The following is a 21,614-nucleotide window of genomic DNA, read 5'->3' on the forward strand; positions in this document are numbered from 1 at the left end:
CTTTGAAATGTCTCTAGGCAAATTCATCCTCATTTAAGGCAGTAGAATTTCATTTAGCCTTGTACACAGCCCCATTTATTTGTTTGTTTTATACTATTGTCTCCAAGCCAATATGTTTGACTGTAAGGCATTGACTGAGGTCATTTTTTTGCACTGTCTTCTTCTTCTGTACCCTGAGAGGCGCTACGAGATAGGGCAGATCCGCCCCCTCTGTGGAGGAGGGCATTGCACTGAGTCACTCATCCTCCCTCAAACCACAGAGAAAGAAAACATTGAGACATGGATGGGAGATAAAGCGAGTAAATAAGGCAAGGTTCGCTCCTTGAGTGAGATGTGTGTGCAGAGTGGGCGCCCTGCCAGGGGTGGGAGGTTTCCGGGAGGGCCACGGTGTGGAGGTGGGCTCTCAATGTGCCGCTTTCAGCAGTTTGGAGGGGCAAGGGAATGGCCTCCGACCCCATCTGTTTCCTGAAGATAGGCCCTGATGGGGGTAAGTGCTCAGAGAGGGCATGATATCCTGACAAAGGGCAGATCTCACAGCAAAAAAAAAAAACAACAGACATGGAGAGCGAGAGAGAAAAAAGAGGGAGAGAGACTTGGATTTCTCAGTTGAAGGAAAGTAAAGTGGTTGGATCCTGGAAAGAGCTTATGCTTTTCCCTCATAAATCTTAGCAGTTTCCTCTTGTTTTTCCCATTCCAAGTTATGGCCTTTTGACACAGATTTTTTATTTTTTTATTTTCTGAAGGGGCTGAGATTACGTCGTTATTTAGGTAAGGAAGTTCACAGCATTTAGACTTCAGCAGCGGGAAGAAGTGGTCTGTAACCCTTTGAACCTTTGGAAAGTCGGATTCTCTGTTTTCCATTCATATCAGCATAGAATGAGCCATTGGATTGGAATGTTGGCAAGGAAGCAATTTATGTAGGGAGACTTTAAAGTACTCGTAAAAAAAAGAATAGGAGCCGTTTTTTTTTTTATATATATATATATATTTGGTTGATTTTTGCACCTGTTCGGCCTTGAGTGGGGTATTTAGCTTCTCCATTTCCTCTTCCCTGTCCTCTCTGAATTTAACTCCCTGCTACAGCTGATGATTCTCTCAAATTTGCACATGCCATACAAACAAAAATGGTACTAAGGCTTTTTGATTTGTGTTTTGAAATTATTTTTCTTTTATGAAGAAATTAAATTTTGCATTGGGTTTTTTTTTTTCATAACTGTGGCAGATTTTCATTCTTTATTGAAAGGGGGATTTAGCAGTTTTTTTCCCCCTTCCTATTGACGTAGGCCTTTTTTATGGGCTTTTGTTTTTCTAAAGAAATATTCTAGTGAGTGTTCAGGAATAATAGAAATGTTCTAATTTACCTCATGCAGGGCCTACATCCTAAAGTACACCGATTGTCTTGTGTTGGCTTTAAATGTCAGAAAGATTGTGTTTTGAATCACAGTGGGCTAAGCCATTACATGGCCACATACAAGGTTAATTGTAGTAAAAGTATTTCCACTTATTCTCTTCTCTAATTATATTTTTAAATTGCATATTTAAATTTTACTTTTCAGATAACACCTAAGGAGAGGCATTGTTTCAGCCGAAGCCGCTGAAGAACAGAAAAAAAAAAAATATCAAGTGTACTATAAAGAAATCTAAATTCATACACCAGTCTCACAACTATGACAAATAACACCGTAGTGCTCTACCTTTTCTATTCAAATAACTGAACTAAATCTAAGAAAACACTTTGCTAATGCACTTTTTCTGTTTGTTTTTTTCCATCTATTTTGTTTTTTACTTCATTCTATCTTCTTCTTCAGATGGTGCAGATCTTGAGGATGACCCGTCTTGTTCTTGGCCAGCGTCATCTCCCTCCAGTAAAGACCAGACTTCTCCAGGACACTGTGAGGACTATGAGTTTGGAGAAGAGGAAGGAGGCCCTGGTCTGCCGTACCCATGCCAGTTCTGCGACAAGTCTTTCAGCCGCTTAAGCTTCCTCAAGCGCCACGAACAGAGTCACGGCGATAAGCTCCCTTTCAGTTGCACGTTTTGCAGCCGCCTGTTTAAACATAAGCGAAGCAGAGATCGACACGTGAAGCTACACACTGGTGATAAGAAGTACCATTGTGGAGAGTGTGACTCCGCCTTCTCCCGCAGCGATCACCTCAAAATCCACATGAAAACCCACGCCTCCAACAAACCCCACAAGTGCCCTGTGTGCCGTCGAGGCTTCCTCTCCTCCAGCTCCCTCCACGGCCACATGCAAGTACATGAAAGGGGCAAAGACAGTGGCAGCACAGGCTTTAATAGAGCTGACGAATGGAAGCTAAAGGAAACTCGGAAGTGCAGTCGGTGTGAGGAAGGTTTTGATGTCCCAGAAGAGCTACAGCGGCACATCGCCGAGTGTCACCCTGAATGTTCTCCGTCTGAGGACGGAGGCCTTGGGGCCACCCTGCAGTGCATCTACTGCCACGAGCCCTTCAGTGATGAGGGCACCCTGCTGACCCACATTGACCAGGCCCACAGCCGGGACAGGAAGGGCCACACCTGTACCATCTGCTCTGAGCACTTTTTGTCTGTAGAGGACCTCTATTCTCATATGGACATTCACCAGCTCCCAGAATCCAGTAATCATAGCAACAGCCCTTCCTTGCTCACTGTGGGCTACACTTCTGTCTCGAGCACCACTCCTGATTCCAATCTTTCTGTTGACAGCTCTACGATGGTGGAGGCAGCAGCGCCTGTGGCCAAGACAAGAGGAAGGAGAAAGAGAGCTTCTCAGAACACATCTGAGTTGGGAGGGAGATCCTCAAAGCAGCCTAAAATCTCCTACAGTTGCATTTACTGCAACAAGCAAGTATTCTCGAGCTTGGCTGTACTTCAGATTCACCTACGAACCATGCATCTGGACAAGCCAGAGCAAGCTCATACTTGCCAATTTTGCTTGGAGGTTCTGCCCTCGCTGTTAAACCTAAACGAACATCTTAAACAGGTCCACAATGCAGAAGACCATGCTGCCCTGTTAGCCAGCCTGCCCGATGCCCTCCTTCAGTGTAACTTTTGCCCTGAGGTGTTAAGTGACTTAAATGCCCTCCAGGAGCACATCCGTTGCTCTCATGGTTTCCCCAGTCCCGTTGCCAAGGAGAGTAATGCCTTCTTTTGCCCTCAATGCTTCATGGGGTTTTTGACTGAGGCTACATTAGAGGAGCATGTTCGTCAGACACACTGTGATGGAGGAAGCCTGCGATTTGACTCGCCCTTGGCTGTAACTCCCAAGGAGCCTATAGTAGAGGTTTACTCCTGTTCATATTGCACCAACTCACCCATATTTAACAGTGTTTTGAAACTCAACAAGCACATTAAGGAGAATCACAAGAACATTCCCCTGGCTCTGAACTACATCAACAATGGAAAGAAATCTTTGCGCACTCTCAGCCCCTCTTCACCAATATCTGTGGAACAAACTGCCATGCTAAAACAAGGCAGCTCTGCCTCACGCACAGCCAGTGAGTTCATATGTAACCAATGTGGTGCCAAGTACACAAGTTTAGACCTTTTCCAGACTCACCTCAAAACTCATTTGGATGGTCTACAGCCTCAGCTCACTTGTCCCCAGTGTAACAAAGAGTTCCCCAACCAAGAATCCTTACTGAAGCATGTGACAATTCACTTCACAATTACCTCCACGTATTACATTTGTGAAAGCTGTGACAAGCAGTTCACTTCAGTGGATGACCTGCAGAAGCACCTCCTTGACATGCATACTTTTGTGTTTTTTCGCTGCACTCTGTGCCAGGAAGTCTTTGACTCAAAGGTGTCTACTCAACTTCACCTGGCTGTAAAGCACAGCAATGAGAAGAAGGTGTATCGTTGCACCTCCTGCAACTGGGACTTCCGACACGAGACCGACCTACAGTTGCACGTTAAACACAGCCATCTGGAGAATCAAGGCCGTGCTCACCGATGTATTTTTTGCGGAGAGTCCTTTGGCACGGAGGTGGAGCTCCAGTGCCACATTACCACCCACAGCAAGAAGTACAACTGTCGTTTCTGCAGTAAAGCCTTCCATGCCATTGTCCTTCTAGAGAAGCATTTAAGGGAGAAACACTGTGTGTTTGAGGGAAAGACCCCAAATTGTGGCACGAATGGCTCTGCCGTAAGTGGTGGGGATGGTCAGCCTAAAGAAGACGTTGAAATCCAAGGTCTCTTAACTAACAGCCACGGTCCAGGAGCAGGTGGAGGATCTGTGGTGGAGTCACAGAACAGCCATGATGGAAGTGAAGAAGAGGTGGACACAGCAGAACCCATGTACGGGTGTGAAATATGCGGAGCATCTTACACCATGGAGTCCCTCCTCACTAACCACCAATTAAGAGATCACAATATCCGTCCTGGTGAGAGTGCAATGATCAAAAGAAAAGCCGAAATGATCAAGGGCAATCATAAGTGCAATGTCTGTTCACGTACCTTCTTCTCTGAGGCTGGGCTAAGGGAACATATGCAGACTCACCTTGGGCCTGTAAAGCACTACATGTGTCCAATTTGTGGGGAGCGATTCCCTTCCTTGCTCACCCTTACAGAGCACAAGGTAACCCATAGCAAGAGTCTGGACACAGGCAGCTGCCGGATTTGCAAGATGCCGCTGCAGAGCGAGGAAGACTTTCTCGAGCACTGCCAGATGCACCCTGACCTAAGGAACTCTCTGACAGGTTTCCGCTGTGTGGTTTGCATGCAGACAGTGACCTCAACGTTGGAGCTCAAGATCCATGGTACCTTTCACATGCAGAAGACAGGTACTATGTCCTCCAACCAGCCTATGAGTCGCAACAATGTCATCTCTCAAAGCCAACAACAGCCACACCACACTCAAAAGCTTTTTAAGTGTGCCTCTTGCCTGAAAGATTTCCGGTCCAAACTAGACTTAGTGAAGCTGGACATCAATGGGCTGCCTTACGGACTTTGTGCATCTTGTGTGACAGCCGCTGGCTCCAAAAGCTCCAGTCCAACAGTCAACGGAGGAAGGCAACAGCAGCAGCAGGGCGGGGCCACGACTCCTGCAACAACTGCTGCGTGGGTTCAAGGAGAGAGCTTGAGTCCTGGAGACGGAAAAGGCAAGGGTGTTTCTTCATCATCCTCTTCCTCTTCTACATCTTCGTTGTCTGCCATCAAGACACGCTGCTCCAGCTGCAATGTGAAGTTTGAGACTGAGACCGAGTTGCAAAACCACGTCCAGACGGTGCATCGAGAACAAGCAGGGGATAGCAGCAGTGGGCAGCTGAAGACCCCCCAAGTGTCACCAATGCCGAGAGTCAGCCCCTCTCAAACTGAGGAGGTACTGCTGGTCATTTTTGTATTCAATTAGATTAACACTTCTAAGGTTAAGCAACTGGCTAAGAATTTTTTTTTCTTTTGTGTGTCACTTCATCAAATTGCTGAAACAGCTGCAATCATCTGTTGTTTAAACCTGTCCTTGATTCTTGTTTTTATATTCATAGAAGAAGACATACCAGTGCATCAAATGTCAGATGGTGTTCTACAGCGAATGGGACATCCAAGTTCATGTGGCCAACCACATGCTGGGTAGGAAAGAATGCTTTTTTTATTAAATGGATAATCTGTTCTATTTCTGCTTCAGCAGCACTTGTGTAATTTATCAGTTTGTCTATAATGTGACATATGATCAATCAATGTGGCCTTCAGGTATAAAATGTAACTGTTTTGCGAAATGATTTTTTTTTTTTTTCTTGTGACTGTCATTTATGAAGTATGCAAATCAGTAAGGAAAATTTGCCCAATTAATTTATAACAATAACAGACTTTTTTGGCCACTTTATAAAGGATGAATCATATGTTAAACATTATGATTAAATACTGAAATATTTGACCCTGTCTCATTCAGGCTTACAAGTGCCCGGATCACATCACCAAATAGGTGGAATTATTTTAATATTTTGACCATCAAATGCATCCCAAGTGTTGTGCTTTCATTATTTTTTCGAGTTTCATCTTCCCTGCATGTGACTGGTTTTTGCATGCTTGTGAAGGAGAAAACCTTAATTCAAAATTACTCTATTATGCTGAGTATTCTATTTTCAGTACCAAACAAACCCTTATAGAACTGTAAAAAAAAATACTTGCAAAGCTTTTGACATTTTTCAATAATTGTTCACACACCCATACTCTTTTTTTTTTCCTTTGTTGTTTTTGTTTGGCGTATCCATTTGATGCACCTTTTTACATCAGCACTCCTCTTCAATCTGTTTGATGTCGGTACAATATTTCGTACCGTATTTTTGTACAAAGTGCATTTAAATGCGTTAAATCAACTGGAAATGGAACACTATGTTGTATATTACAAAATATATTGCAAATTCATGCCTACTCTTTACAAGATTTCTAAACTGTGAGTGCCAGTGTAAAACCAGTCTCCACGTTTTCAAAATGTCTTCACTTTTGGTTGCCATTTGTATGCAGGCAGAATAATTTGTAGAGAGGAGACAATTGGAAAACAGGTTTTCTTGCCTGCAGTAAGTAGGCGTCTGAATTCCGGTCTCACGTTCCTTTATTCATTCATTTATTCAGCTCGTTTGGCGGCTCTTTCATTACACTGCATTATCTGTTGTCTTCAGTGGGGGAGAGACTCATTGATCTGGAACCAAACCGCCTCTCTGTTTGGGACACGCTTCTAGGCGCAGGTGAATTTAAACACGGTGGGCAATTCTATCAGGACTGGTAGGCAATTCTATCAGGGGCCCACTGTTTGTGCATAAACAATCAGAGGCATGTGATTTGTGATTTTGATTCTGCGGCGTATTTGCAAAAGAGAGAGACGAGCTGAGGGTGTGTAGGTGTGTGTTTTGTATTCATCTTTGCGATCTGCTCACCCACTAGTCTACTGGGGGTGCCTAATACAGTACCATGCCAGCATTAGTCCTTTCTCTCGCAAAGGCAGTCACGGAGCACACTGGGAGGGTAGAAAACAAACCCCCCTACTGGTTATTTTATGTCTTTCAGCCGCACAAGCACACAGTTCCCTCATAATAGCGGAATTCAGAGAGCTTAAGATAACAGGAGGATAGGTGATTGGGTTATTGTCTGATGTCTTACTTCTATGATATGCAATTGCTTAGTATTCAACATGATAACAGGTTTCATCTGACTTCTCAAAAGGTTTCTTTTAGACATATTCATTTTGTGATTTGCAAAATATGGAAAAAACAAAGTTATTGAAATATGAAACAAACGTGAAGGTGAACAGAGTAAAGCCAATGTGGTTAAATGTTATGGCGTTTTAATAATAATGTACCATGATAGGATAGTTGCAATATCTTTTTTCCCCTTTATTTGGACCGTTAAGAGATTATTTTTCATTTGCAGCTTCCTGCAGAGGTGTTCATAGCCCTTCATTTACATTTTGTGATTAAACAGTTAAGAATGTCAGTGTATTTCATTGGGATTTTATTTTAAAGATGAACATAAACTGTCTCTTAGAGTAGTAGTAGAGTAGCACAGGATATTGCATATTTTTCACAATTTGTTTCAATTAAAAATCTAAAACATTTGGGGTGTATGTATATTTACTCCTAGTAAGTCAATACTTTGCAGAACTGCCTTTTGCTACAAGTCTTTTGAAACATGTCTTTGCCATCTTTGCACATTTGACTTTTTTTTTTTACCCATTGTTCTTTCCAAAATAGCTGAACCTCAGTCAAATTGCATGTAGATTTTATGTGAACATCAATTTTCAGGCCTTGCCACAGATTTTCAAATTGATTTAGGGCTGGACTTTGAGTAGGCTGTCCCATTCTGGCTGTTTATCGTTGTCGTTCTCAAAGGTAAATCTCGGCCCACGTTTAAAATCTTTGAAACCTCGAACAGGCTTTCTTCTAGGATTGCCCTGTATTTGACTCTGACTGTATTTCACTCAGTTCTGACTTTTTCAGTGCCCTTCATGAATAAAAGCACCCTAACAGACTAGTACTACTATCACCTTAAGGATGGCTTCTGCAGTATCATGTGCTGCGGTTTCCTCCACATAATGTTGTGCATGTAGACCAAGAAGCTTGGTTTTGGTTTCCTTTGAAAAGAAAATCTTGTTCCACATGTTTGCTGTGCCGTCTACATGCCTTGTGGCAAGCTGCTACATGGCTTTCTTTCAACTTTGGCTTTATTCCTGCCTCTCAATCATGATGACCTGATTCATGGAGGGCTCAGCTAATAGTTGTCGTTTCCTCAGATTCTTACACGTTAGTTGTTGAACTCTGCACCTCCTCCAAATTTACCTCAGACTTTTGGGCTGCTTCTCTAAATGATGTTCTCCATCAGTTTAGATGGATGTTCATGTCTTGATAGGTTTGTGGTTGTGCCTTACTTTTTCCAAAAATGGAAAATATATTTATCTTTGACCTGCCACATGTCTCTTGGTTCTTGTGACACTCTTCTTAGGCCTTTATAGAACAACATATTCACTGAATTTAAATTATGTACAGGTGGACTTATGAAGTTATTATTATTATTATTATTATTATTATTATTAGTGTACATACAAAACTGAATGCAAATGGATGCAGAAACATGGACAACTAAGTATAATTTTTCAGTGTAAAGCTTCCACTCCAAAAATAATATGCTGCTTTGTTTTCTTTTATCCACTAAAATCCCAATGAATTACATTTAGGTTTGTGATGGCAAAAACCAAATACTCACTGTGAATACCAGTGGTTCTTTAAGTGCTGACCATGGTTGAAGTTCTGGTCTGTAATCACTACAAAGTTAAAGTAGAGCCAAAAGCAAATAAAAAAATCTAATTTGGAAAAAGCTCTAAATACCTTCTCCACAGAAAAAAGGGACACTTTCTCCTTTTAATGGCCATCTGCACAGGAGAGGGGAAACAGGGGGCTGGGGTCATCTCCGCTCAGCTGTCAGCGTTATTAGCGTAGGTAATGGAGCAGACGCTGGATTCATAGGGGTGTTGTTTTCATCCATGCCCCGCTCCATGGTGTCAGTTCACACTGATAACTCTATATATAGTGATGTGTCGTGACATAACTATACTACTAAGTGTATGGAACAACAGAACCCGAGCCCGTCTCAGCCAGACGCATTCTTATTAGCTGCCTGTGTAATACAATAGTGTCTCCAAAGCAAATGTAATGAGCCCCCACCTTCACCTCCTCCCATTAGGGCGAAGTGGTTGTAGCTACCTCTTCTGCAAGACTGCCAGTGGATTTTGATGCATGGACATTACGCTCGGATGATGATGGTCCTGGTTCAGGCATAAAGGGCGGATCTGGAGCTCAGCTACTCAACATTTACTATGATAATGGAGGTAAATGAAAGGGAGGAAGAGGCCACGATTGCAGAGGGGCTGTGCTGCAGATTGGCCCCAGCCAAGCCTGTGTACGGCCCCACGTGTCTTAAGATGGAGGCTGCAGCCTACCAGGGCCCAGATGGATCAGTACACATTTGCTGTACAGCTGGTCGCTCTGTTTGGGGACCTGGTGTGATACTCCTATGGAGAAAAAAAATGATATCGCCACCATCCAAGGAGCAATTTAATAGCAGGCCAGAAGACAGCTGGCCACTCTTTAGTTTAGAGTTTTTTTGGCATGGCACACTTACAGAATCGAGGGTGTCCGATTTTTCTCCAGAGACACACAGATTTTTACAGCTTTCAGCTGTTGCAGTCAGTATCAATCCTTTCAATGTCTATTTTTTTTTTTCCTCCTGATTACAAAAAATTTTTTTCCATCAACACATTTCACCATTTTGATAGCTGACGCGCACTTCAGCAAATGTTTCACAAACTCCGCCTTTTCATTTTGTTTATCAAGAGGTCTTTTGAAGGTCTTTCACTGATACAAAACCCTGTTTGGTTTTATCAGCATGCCATCACGAAACCCCACTGCTTCACTTTGACCCTAGTGTAAACTATGACATTTGGGCCCTCATGGGGGGGCAAGTTTGGCCCATTTATCACTCTGTTTCAAATGTCCCTGTGTGGATTTTCAGAGCTAATAGCGTATTTTGAAGCTTGGGTTCATTCTTAAAGTGTTTTAAAGGCAACAGGGCATTTGGAGGTTTTTTTTTTAATTCTTTGTTTCTTTCTTGCTTTCTTTCTTTTTTCTTTCTTGTTTTTTTCTCCTGTCCTATCCTCATTTCACTCCTGCCCACTCTCAGCAGCAACTGCCAAGGTGGCAGCACACAGAAGGATGACTGTAAACAAACAAAACCAAACTACATCCTGGAAAACTGTTTTCGGGGTCACCTCTACAGAATTTTTTTGGGTTGGTGACAACGGTGAGCTCGAAGCCAAGTCAGGGAGGAGCCCTCTCTCGCAGAGAGGAGCCGGTGGCCTGGTCAGCCCAGGCGAAGGGGGGTGGGGAGTGGGGGGCACCGGAGGGGTGGAAAGGTTTGGGGGCGGAGAGGGAAAGGCACATTTGCTGTACAGCTGGCCGCTCTGTGTGAAGCAGGCACTGTGGGCCGTTACAGAGCTGGAGAGGAGAGCGAGCGAGAGGCCTTTAGCTCTCCTCTGTTCTCCTCCTCTTTTCCTCTCTGTTCTCCCTGTCCACTAGTTCCCCGTTTTCCTCTGTCTCAGTATTTAGCTCTCACATGTTCATATTAACATGAGCTCCAACCTGGCAAAGCATACTGTGTTGGCTGTTAGAGGAGAAACCGACAGGAGGCACACAGTAACAGTTTTTGAAGCTGAAAGCCTTGTTTTGTCTCTTGCTAAGGGTTTTAAAATTATCCTTGACACATATCCTCTTGTCTTGGGCCCCTGGAGCAACTTGGCCTGTTGTATGTTGATTATATGGTCTCCATCACTCTGTGTGCCCTGGTGGAAACACTTTTTTTTTTGTTTTACCCCCGTTTCTCACTCCTTGTGCATAAGCAGAACACAGGATTTCTTGCTTTGTTTCTTTTCCTATAATCATCTTTGATTAGGCATGTCTGATGGTGTTCCCACAGATTCTAGGACTCATTCATAGAGGATAAACACATGTAATCTGTTAACAAACATGACGAAACAATCCTCGTTTGACTCCTGGGGTGGGGGAGTGCCGGATCAGAGTCAGAACTCGATAAACAACACAGCACAGGAACAGGATCAATCTTATGAAATAAATAAGAGAATGGGTTTGGACCAGCCACTGGAAACAAAGCAATCCATGCGTGCCATACACTGAATGTGATATCTCCCTGCTTTTATTAATTGGTGATTAATAACGCCTCTCTGTTCGTTAGCACAGTCACCTCCCGTGCAGCCAAGTGTGTTACTGCTAATACGCAATTATGTGCACCTTACTGCTCGTTACATTATACCTCTCCCTGACTAATGTGGGGTCCATGAGGAGAATAGAAATCAGACTGAGTTGGAAAAAAACAACAAAAAAAAACAAAACGCCCATCAATAAGATTCACACATTCTTTTGTCTTACTCACAAGGAAAGTAGGATAAAAAAGAGATTCTTACAAATTCCTCGATGTAACCAGGAGACTGCATTAAAAGTTTTACAGCTTTGCAGAGACTCTTCCCAGTGTTTTTGTTGTAAAGCAGAGGTAATTGACATCACCATGGGGATGCTCTGTGGCTAGGCCAGACAAGCTGGGTCTGATGTGGTCCTTATCTATTGATTTTCCTGACATTTCACCGCACCTCACAGACTAGGCCAACATGTGAGAAAATATCTGATCGTCTCAGTTCATACAGCCTGCTTGTACAAACTCTGAGCAGGCGCTCGCTGCCCCTCGCTGCATTGCAATTGGAGGGTTGGTGTCGCAGTGGCAACTTGGGGTTGCTTCCTCGTCAAAATGTGTTTGTTTGTTGTAATTTATCTGATCTTTGCACAAGATAAATTATTATCTTTATAATTGTCAAGCGTGCTTTAGGAGTAGACGTACGTAGATCAGATTTTTTTGAGCTCCCTGTTTCTTAGTAAACCTCAAACGTGCAAAAATTGACTTTTCTTCAACAACTATAATTTGAGAGTGCATAAAATAGATTATAGTGTTTTGCTTTTTAGTTTTATTTCATAGAGCAGTTGCGATAAACAGGGTTTTGCTATTTTTTTTAAACCAAGGAGTTGACATTTAATACTTCAGAACCTTATTTAATAAATTAATATGCTGAGTGTGGCAAGCATTACTTAAACAGCTGTCTTAAACAGCTGTGTGCAATACCAAGAGAATGTAGATAATTCATTTAGAAATCTAAACATCTGTACAGGTAAAAACATACAGAGTAACTTCAACCTCTTGGTATGTAAGAAAACCACATACCGGGTTTGCTTAAAATCCGAATTTGCATAACTATAAGAAAGGAATAACAATGTAAGAGGGACAAACAGTTTGTAAAAACACTTTGACTAATATAATTGTAAGTTTTTTTTTGTAAGATAAATCACTGCATATGGCACACCCAGTCACTCACTCAGCTGTGTGTTTCTCACTCCATGACCAGCTTTAAAACTCCCTGACAAGGCACCTCTTTGAAAAAGGGCTGTTGTGTGGTTCTGAATATTCTAAATTGGTAATTTGCAAACATATGTCTCAACATGTTTGCAAAAAAATACATTTTTTACTCTAAAAAAGGCTGACATCGTTTTTTTTTTTTTTTTCCTGAAGTAACAACTTAAACAACAGAGTGTAACATAAAACTGCTTAGACGTGATCCATTCACTGACAGAAAATAAGATTAGATTTTTGAATGTCCAGCCAGCCAATAACCAACGAGGGCCTGTTAAACTGAAAACCTTCTGATTTCGATCAGCAGCTGGTTTCTCTGAACATATCTGCTTGAGACTTTTACAATCCGAGTAAAGTCTCTTCTAGACTGTCCTCCTTCTGATATCTTTTATTGATATAAAGAAGAGATGTCTCCTTTAAAGTGTTAATGCCAACCCTTGTTCTAAAGTGAAAGCCATAAATAGTGGATGATCAGAATTAACCTCTGCAATGCTCCTTCTCCCTGCGGTCTCCGAGGTTTCACCAAGGGCGAAGGTGTGTGTGCACCCCTGTTCTGATGGGGTTGCTTAGCAGTCTGACTGGAGGGAGGGCTTATGGGAGAAGTGCAAACAGACAGCCCTGCCTTAGTGAAAGGTCAGAGCTGCAACCTACACCTCTCAAATCCCAGTCTAGCCCTGATGGGACCAGGGTTCCAAGCATGCCTAGAGATGCTTGTGGTAAGGGAGACATCCAGAGAGCATTAAGCAGTGTCCTGTCATTGAACTGCATTGCTTTTAGATGTTTGTCAGCACCAATAGTGGTGTGACAAACCTGATCTAACCTGGTGTAGTGTCTATTACCCAGTGTGTTTTTGAAATGATGCGCATGGCATGACGGTAAAGGCTATCATATGCTGCTGAACAGAAACAAATTTCAACATTGTTCCCAAAACTGTGGTTTCATAGGTGTGGTTTGTTTTAAAACACAAACAGACTCCAAAAGAGTCTGGCAAAAAGAAAGTTTAATTCTCTTTATGGAGCACAGTGGTGGTTTTCCAAAGTACCATGTGACGAATGACCATCCTCATCAAAGTTTGGCTGTGTGAATGGTGGGCAGGGGAGGAGAGAGAAGGGGAATAGGGCTCTGAAAGGCCCCCCAGCGTCAAAGCCTTAATAATCATGTGAGCAGCGCTGGACTTCATTACCCTCCTGTTCGACAGGCCGAGTGCCAGCCTGGATTGCTGGCTGGCTGTGGCAAGGTCAACGGCGGAGGAAAAACCAGTTACTGTGTTACTCTGGAGCGGAATGGAGAGGGGCGGCCATCTGTCAGCTCAGGCCTGCCATACCCGCAGAGCAAATGGACACGGGCGGCCAGAGGAGAGGCCACAGACACCCATAGAGCTAAACCCAGCGAGCATAACACTAAGGCGTGGACATGGGTCCAGCCAAAGAAATGGGCCTTGATACCACTAAAACACACATATATGTGTGCACATGGAGAAGATAGGGCTATCTGCAAGAAATTTGGCAGCAGGTTGTGTCTATATTTATGCAGTTTTTTTTAAGCTTCAGCACACTGTTGGGCACCCACTGATTTCCATCCAGATGGCAAACTATTTGTTAAAAAGTTAACAAAAAGTTTTCTGCTTGCCAACATTTAATGTGGTTAATTAGTTGTTTTTTTTTCTTTCCTTTACAGAAACACTGAAAATAAGAGGATATCCTATTATATCTTTAGACTTTTTTTCTTTCAATTGTGACATTCCTAAGTTCAACACCTATCTACAGCTGATTCTATATTTAATGTTTCACCTTGCTGGCTTTTTGTCAGCATCTGAGTTACACGGGTCCGCTCTGCGAGGACCTTTACGATGCCTTCTGGCCAAAGTGGAAGAACCTTGTGGAATGTTCCAAAGCTCTCTAATAGGTTTCAGGTGCTATGGGCTGCTAGCCAGTCCCCCCAACCCTCATCAACACCCCACACTGTGAGTCTGGTGTGATAGGATCCAGCAACAGCAACACCACTTCTCATCTAATAGGGTAATTTTACAAATTGGACTGTTGCTTTCTTTAAAATCTTAGTCTTATCATGTCTGTATGCTCAGATGTTCTGACTTTGGGTCCTATTGATTTTTTCCCCCTATTTTTATAGGTGTTTTAATGGTTTTAAATAGAATAATAGTTGCAGTGGCTGAATAGCAACAATGCTAATGAAGAAAGCACATATGACTGCACAAAACACACAAAGATAAAAAAAAAAAAAAAATAAATCTCTGGACATGCAGATCACTGTTGCATGTCCAGTGCGATTTTAACTTGCATCAAGATTGCAAATCAAGATTTGCAAATTGTAAAGTACATGGGTTTAAATGACTATAAGGCTAACGGGATCACAAATTGGTGAATCAACCTAGAATCTTTCTGAGAGCATTGTTCTATTCAATAATTTGTTTAATGCTCCTTTCAGTTTTACAATATGTTCATTTCTTTGTGTAACTTTATCTAGCCACAGCCCAGCTGTTGATTTGCATGATTTTTAGTTGCGGTGCATATTCTTTAAAACTGATACAAATGTTTTCTTTTAATCTCCTGATATTTTTTTAACGTTTTCATCTGCAGTTCATTGAGTTCTTGTGTTGGTGCTTCCTATATTTCAGTTTCTCTCACAAATGATGTCTGAGATTAGACAGTGCAGCAATTTGTTTCAGTCCCAGCACAGCTAAAGTTCCTCCTTGTTTTCTTCCTGCACCAAGAATACCAACCACCCCCCAGCTTGAGAATCAACATACTCCGGAAAACAGGGAGATGGTCCTGGGCGATTCCCCTCGCCTTAATGGAAATCACACAGGAACTCCCTGGATGAAAGCTCTATTAGTTATTAAGGTTTAATGTTGATATCAGTGGTTATGTGTTTACTGGAGTGCACAGTGTTGCTGATGTGGAATTGTTGGAGAGGTGCAGATTTAGTAAGGAATTAGTGTACACCCAGGATTTAATTAAGGGGATCTATTTCCATCTTGTTAGAAAGAGATAATGCGAGTACTGCATGCATTGTGGGTTACCATATTAAATGCTGCTTCCTGTAAACGACATAATATTAACTACAAAAAAGGTTTGCAGGTTAGAAACGATGTGCTTTATTTAGCAGTTTTGTTTTTTTTTTAGAATGAAAAATCTAGTTAGAAAAATCTGTTATTTGGGAATATTTTCCCTTTTCATCACTTTTTAATGTTATTTCATGTCAATGAAAACTATAAAAAGTAACTCCAGTGCTTTCCATACACACTTTCTGGCTTGACAGCGGAGCATGAATGCTAAAGCGACACAGACTCTTTGTCTCTCCATTTGTCCCTGCCACAGCCTAGAGAAACCTTAAGCCACTCTCTCTCTCTGATTAATCTTTTAACATTTATAATTACTAATTAAGTTAGTAAGAGACTTTTAATGTAGTCCTCCTTCAATGGGGAGCAGAGAGGACAACAGATCATTAGCTTCAATAATGAACACGGATGAGATGGATAATGGCCTGTGATAGGTGAATACTGACAGCTACATCAAATAAGCGGAGTGTGTGGGAAACAATTCATGCACCTAAGCACTTATAGTGTCATGTCAAAGTATTCAAACTTTTTCACATTTTAAGCGATTGCGAACCTCCCCTATATTCAGTGTATCTTATGAAAGTGAAATTGTACGTCGCACCAACTGAACTGGTCTTTTCATCTTTTGAAAATAAAAAAAATAGCGTGACTGGACTGAAATTACCGGGGTAGACAAGAGAGTATTAGTCAGAAATGATGCAGCCAAGCCTATGGTAACTCTGGAGGAGTGACAGAAATGTTGATAAAATATCTTAACATCTTTAGTGTTGCACTCCACAAATTTGAACTTTATGAGAAAGTGGCAACAAGAAAACTAATGTTGAAAAAAATGTGCAAGTCCAATTTAAGCTGTACTAGAAACCATGAAGGCTGCATGGTAAGCATATGGAAGAAGTTTCTTTAGTCATATGAAAAAAGCTACACTTTGGCCAACATGAAAAACTATCACTGGACATCATCCTGAACACACCATCTTGTTGGTGAAACATGTCGATGCATGCTGTAGAAATTATTTTCTTTCCACAGAAATTGGCAAATTGGTCAGATATGATGGGCAGATGAATACAATGTGACAGTTCTGGAATAAAACATATTGCAGACTGCAAAGAACTTCAGACTCAGGTGAAGATTCACTTCAGAAGTATGCACAATTTTTTTGACTGTCCATGACATAAAATCTCAATGAAATCCACAAAAGGTGTCGGTTATAACATTAAGAAAAAGTGAGACGGTTCAAGAGGTATAAATAGCTCAGCTAACCATTCAGTTTGGATTCACAATAAAGCTAGACAAGGGGGAGAAAGCATTCTCCAACCCCCATCCCAAATCTTTCATAAATAATTAAAAAATATATTTCTATTAAATTATGCCGGTGCTAATGTACTTGCGATGTAGTCTATATTGCAAAAATATATAGGCTGCCTATAATAAGTAGTGGTGTCAGACTTAATTTCAGGTACAGATTTTATTATTAGATTAATTCACACTGGTTTTATTGAGCCTCCCTAATGTTGCTAGTGTATCTCATTATCGCATTAGTACATTAGTGTCTGTATTATCCTGGTGGCTGTGAGTTGCTGCCCATTAAAACAGTCATTCCATCTCAGTTTTGTTATTTTTAACTTTTATTATTATTATTATTTTTCTTTTTTACCTTAACGACATCGCTACTCCAGTGCTTTCCCACTTTGGGGAAGGTGCTTATACCATAATGATTATTATCATTAAGAAGATATTAATGTGCTTAGTGTTTGCGACCCAGCTGCTCATCATGGCCCCTGCTACACACGGGAGGAGAGCGCCTGCCAAAACGGACAGCGCCTCTCGGCCACAGCCCACCTGTCCAGAGGTTTCAGGGTTAGCAAAGGTCGCAGATACATACCTCCCTGCCCTGTGCTGAACAAGCAGAAGGATAACTGCACCACAAACAAATTGGAGTAGATGGACTGTTTTGTGAGCTTCATTAAGCATTGCAGCAGAGTAAACTGCAAGTGGATTTAGTCATCTTCCTGTTATACAATTTCAGCACACACGTTAATTATAACCAAGTCACTCTGCTGGGTGGGGAAGCACATTTTTTTTCCCCCTGTAGAGATTCAGGCCACATAATTATTAATTGAACTGAGATCTTGCTATTATTTTACGGCTTTGCAACTAAAGAACAAAACTTTAACACTATATATGTTTGCATTCAGGTTGTTTTTTGAGTAAAATTTTTTTTTCTTTCATTTATTATATGTCTTTTTTTTTTTTTTTTTTTTTTTTTTTACATTTTCGCCTGGTAAATCAGATGTATTGTGACTTGTACTTTCAAAGTCTCACATACAGAGATATATGGTGTGTGGCTGAAATTCCTCCAGTCTCTTAATTTCAAAAACCTGCTTCATTAGAGCTGGAAAAAGAAGCCCATAGTTACATTTAATCAAACAAATCGGTACTGCAGACCAACATAATCAATCACAATCCTTCGCCAATACACGGCATTCTGTAACTACCAAGCTGGCTCGGGGAAAAAAAAAGTCAATTATGGCCCCTGTCTCTGCTCCTCTGTACAGTTTCTGCAATTATTTTCATCATGCAAATATGCACCGCATTCTGCATACATTTCACACATGCAATCTTTTCCTGCTCCTGGAGTTGCTTTTCTTTTTATGCTGCCAGTTCTTGTGTGATACATGGGTTGTACTTTTATTTTTTGGAGAGTGCAGTGTGCCATCGCTGAAATAATCAAATTAAGTATTAATGATTTTTACTCTCAGACTAACAATTGCGTTACTCAGTGGGCTGCAGACAGCGATGCTGTTCATATTTCATATGTTTTTTGAGTCCATATGGACCTGTGCTCACTTCTTCTTTTTGTTTTGAAATCATTCAGTTTGTTTTAATTCCAAGTGGTATTTTCCTGTCGTCTTCCATGAGTAGATTTATGCAGAGTGCCATTAAAAAGTATTTCTAAGACTTTTACTGTACAGCGTTAGCCCTTACCCTAAAATAGAGATAATGTGAAACAGTGTTGAATCTTCTCAGGAACTGCCAGTTCCTCATGGATGACTGACTCATCCACAAGAAAGCAAAACATCCTGCCTGGAAAAGCATAAGTTCTCCAGGCCTTGCTTGTTTAATTTAGCTCAGTGTTTACAATTCAACAATAGGACAGAGACTGGGCAAAATGTGCATACGTGGGAGAACTTGAAGGTGAAAAGCACCGAACACAAAGGACTGCCTCACTTTTCCCAAAAACATTTAGCGAATGCAAAGACTTTAGGGGAAAATTTTCTGTGAACTCACCGGACAAAATCAAAGATTTTTTGGAAGGTGCGTATCCATATACATCTGGTATCAATCTAATAAATTTCAGAATAAAACATATTTTAAATTGTCAAGCGTGGTGGTTAAAACAAGAGTATGTAGGGCTGCCATCTTGCTTCACAATCTGAGTTACATGACCTGAAATTTGCTCTGTATTAGGATATCCGGAAATCCTAATGGGAGATGTTCTTTCATTGGTTTGTGAACTTAAGCTCAAGACTCATTCAAAACACACCAGCGACTCCACCTCTGAATTACTGAAAACAAACCAAAGAGTGATTTTTTATTTTATTTTTTTTATTTTGTGCCCCATTCAACACCTGGGCATAAATTGGGTCATTGAGGCATGACCTTAATTAAACAGTCAGCTTATGCTCAAAAGCTCTCCAATCAGGCTGAAATAAAACTAAAAGTTGTGACTACAAATTAATCCGCATGTACAGAAATCATTGCAAGTTACTGCAAAAGCTTGATGACAATTGTTGCCCCCAGCGACCAATTACTTTTTCCCGTAGGGCCAGGTTAGGTGAGTTAGCTTTTCCCATTAATGAATAAAGTTATCATGGTGAATCTCTCTTTGTATTACGTTAAAAGATTTAAATGTAAGTATTTTATTTAAAGTAGTTAAGGGTTTAAATGTTTACAAAAAAAGAAGTCATCTTTAAGACTCTTTTCACCGCATCATATGCACATGCAGAAATCCATCACTCGTATAAATCAATCTATATACAGTATATCTTTTTTTTTTTTTTCAACTTCTTGTGTGTTCATTTCTCCATTTTCCCCTCAGTGTTCATTCTAAAACACAGCAAACACGCTGTACATAATACACACACCAGGAAACACACGAGGTAGCTCGGCTGGTGGGGGCCACGGCTGCAGCTCTTCTGCGCAGTCCCAGAGTGGCTCCCGGGGCTCGGCTGCCAGTTGTTTGCCAGCGTCTCCGTGTGGAATTCATTCAAATTAAAGCGGCGGAATGAGGCCCGAGTCCCAGAATGCCTCGTCCCTCTCCTTCATCAGCATTCCGCCGATGAGAGTAATTAAAGCAGAAATTAATTCTGCTGTAAGCAGAGGAGCCACAGAATAACTGATATTAGAGGCTGGATGATGAATGCTTGGCATCAAGGGAGGTCTCACGGGAGGGGAGGAAAATTCACAGATCTTTCTTTCTTTCTTTTTTTTCTCTTTCTTTCTTGCTTTCTTTCTTATTTTAGTTTATTGTTGGTTGGTAATTCTTTGGTTCAGATTCTCTGGTTCTGATTTTAATTTTGCTTCATCTTGCTGCTTTTTTTTTTGCAATCCTTTGATCCTCTGCGGGAAGATTTGTCTTTCTGTCTTGTTTCAAAATTGCAACAAATACCTAAAGACAGTGACAGTATTTCACATTCGGTCAGCACTGATAGTTCCCATTTTCAGTCAACAGGCATTTTGGAGCTTATTGATGCTCCAAATGTCAGTGTACGATTGTTTGCCAACACAAGTTAAACTGGACACTCCTCCTAGGGTAATTTCTAGCCCAGAGTAATACATTTCGAAAAAAAAACCCCTGCCAATTATATACAGAGGGGAGTACATAAACATATGAATAAATCAGAGAGTGTATTTAGTATTGAGCAGACTCAGAGCTAAACATTGTGTGTTTTTTTCCAAGAAGAATGACTTTGTTCCCTTGCTAGGCGTCATTAAAGATTGAACCTTGAAGCTCTCCAGATGACGCGATATTCTACCCATGATGATTCAGTGATCCTCCAAGTCCCCAGACGCTTTTATTTTTGGAACGCCAACTCCTAAGCGAGAACAGTCACAAGACAGAAAGACAAACAAGTGAACTCCTAAAACACAGAGGCTAGATGAGATTTTCAGTGTTTTCTGCTGCGAAGAATCAAATGGATTTGAACAAAGGTTAGATCTCTTTGGGGCTTTATGGTAATGTGATATACGGTGCTGCAATGGAATTTGCGAATGCATGTCTTAGTTCTGTCTGACTCCAAGGATGGAGTGAATGGTAATTATGCTGACCTCTGCCCCTCCCTCTCTTTCTCTGCCCTCTGGGTAAAAAGCCTGAGGAGGTAATAAACAATAGATAGATTTGTCTTGTTTGCAATACAGCTGCGCTCCTAATGACACGTGAGATCCGCCTCTGTTTTGAAAATAATTCACGCCAAGATCTGCAGGTATTCAAATTGCATTTTTAATTGGTTCCGCACAGGAATATCCCAATCAGATGTAAATGAATTGAAGCTCAACCAGAGACTTACTGACTGGTATTAAGAATTTAGCAGGCTGGCAAAAGACCTGGAACACAAAATTAATGATTAAGTTTGGCAGGGGGGAGGAACACAATTGCAGTGAGGATGAAAGCCAGCAGAGTCAGCCACAGACCTGTTGATGAGCCCAGTTTAAAAGAACATTGCAACATATGCTACCATTTTCTACGGAGCCCCTAAGGGGACATGGAGAAAAAAAAAAAAAGGAAAGAAATCCCGACTTATTATCGCGAGATCCCGAGAAACTAAGTCGAGATCTCGAGATCCCGACTTATTATCGCGAGATCCCAACTTATTATCTCGAGATCCCGACTTATTATCGCGAGATCCCGAGAAAATAAGTCGGGATCTCGAGATCCTGACTTATTATCTCGAGATCCCGAGAAACTAAGTCAAGATCTCGAGATCCCGACTTATTATCTCGAGATCCCGACTTATTATCTCGAGATCTTGAGGAAATAAGTAGGGATCTCGAGATATTGAGTTGGGAGAGCCGGATATTG

General features: G+C 41.4%; 1 protein-coding gene across 6 annotated transcripts in view; it reads left to right on the top strand.

Annotated features, from left to right (window-relative positions):
• The window catches only part of znf521 (zinc finger protein 521), a 121,946-nt gene that overhangs the window by 46,407 nt on the left and 53,925 nt on the right, over positions 1-21,614 (top strand). For 4 of the 6 annotated variants that reach the window (XM_015049724.1, XM_015049719.1, XM_015049723.1 and 1 more), the window contains 3 exons: positions 1,809-5,320; positions 5,484-5,568; positions 5,888-5,920. In XM_015049724.1, coding sequence (XP_014905210.1) covers positions 2,165-5,320; positions 5,484-5,568; positions 5,888-5,920 — 3,274 coding nt within the window. In that variant the 5' untranslated portion in view covers positions 1,809-2,164. The remainder of the gene's footprint in view (positions 1-1,808; positions 5,321-5,483; positions 5,569-5,887; positions 5,921-21,614) is intronic. The other 2 variants (XM_015049720.1, XM_015049721.1) reach the window with 2 other exon arrangements.

This window comes from Poecilia latipinna, unplaced genomic scaffold (assembly GCF_001443285.1).
Source record: "Poecilia latipinna isolate Pla-1442-1.1 unplaced genomic scaffold, P_latipinna-1.0 Scaffold957, whole genome shotgun sequence".
Lineage (NCBI taxonomy): Eukaryota > Metazoa > Chordata > Actinopteri > Cyprinodontiformes > Poeciliidae > Poecilia > Poecilia latipinna.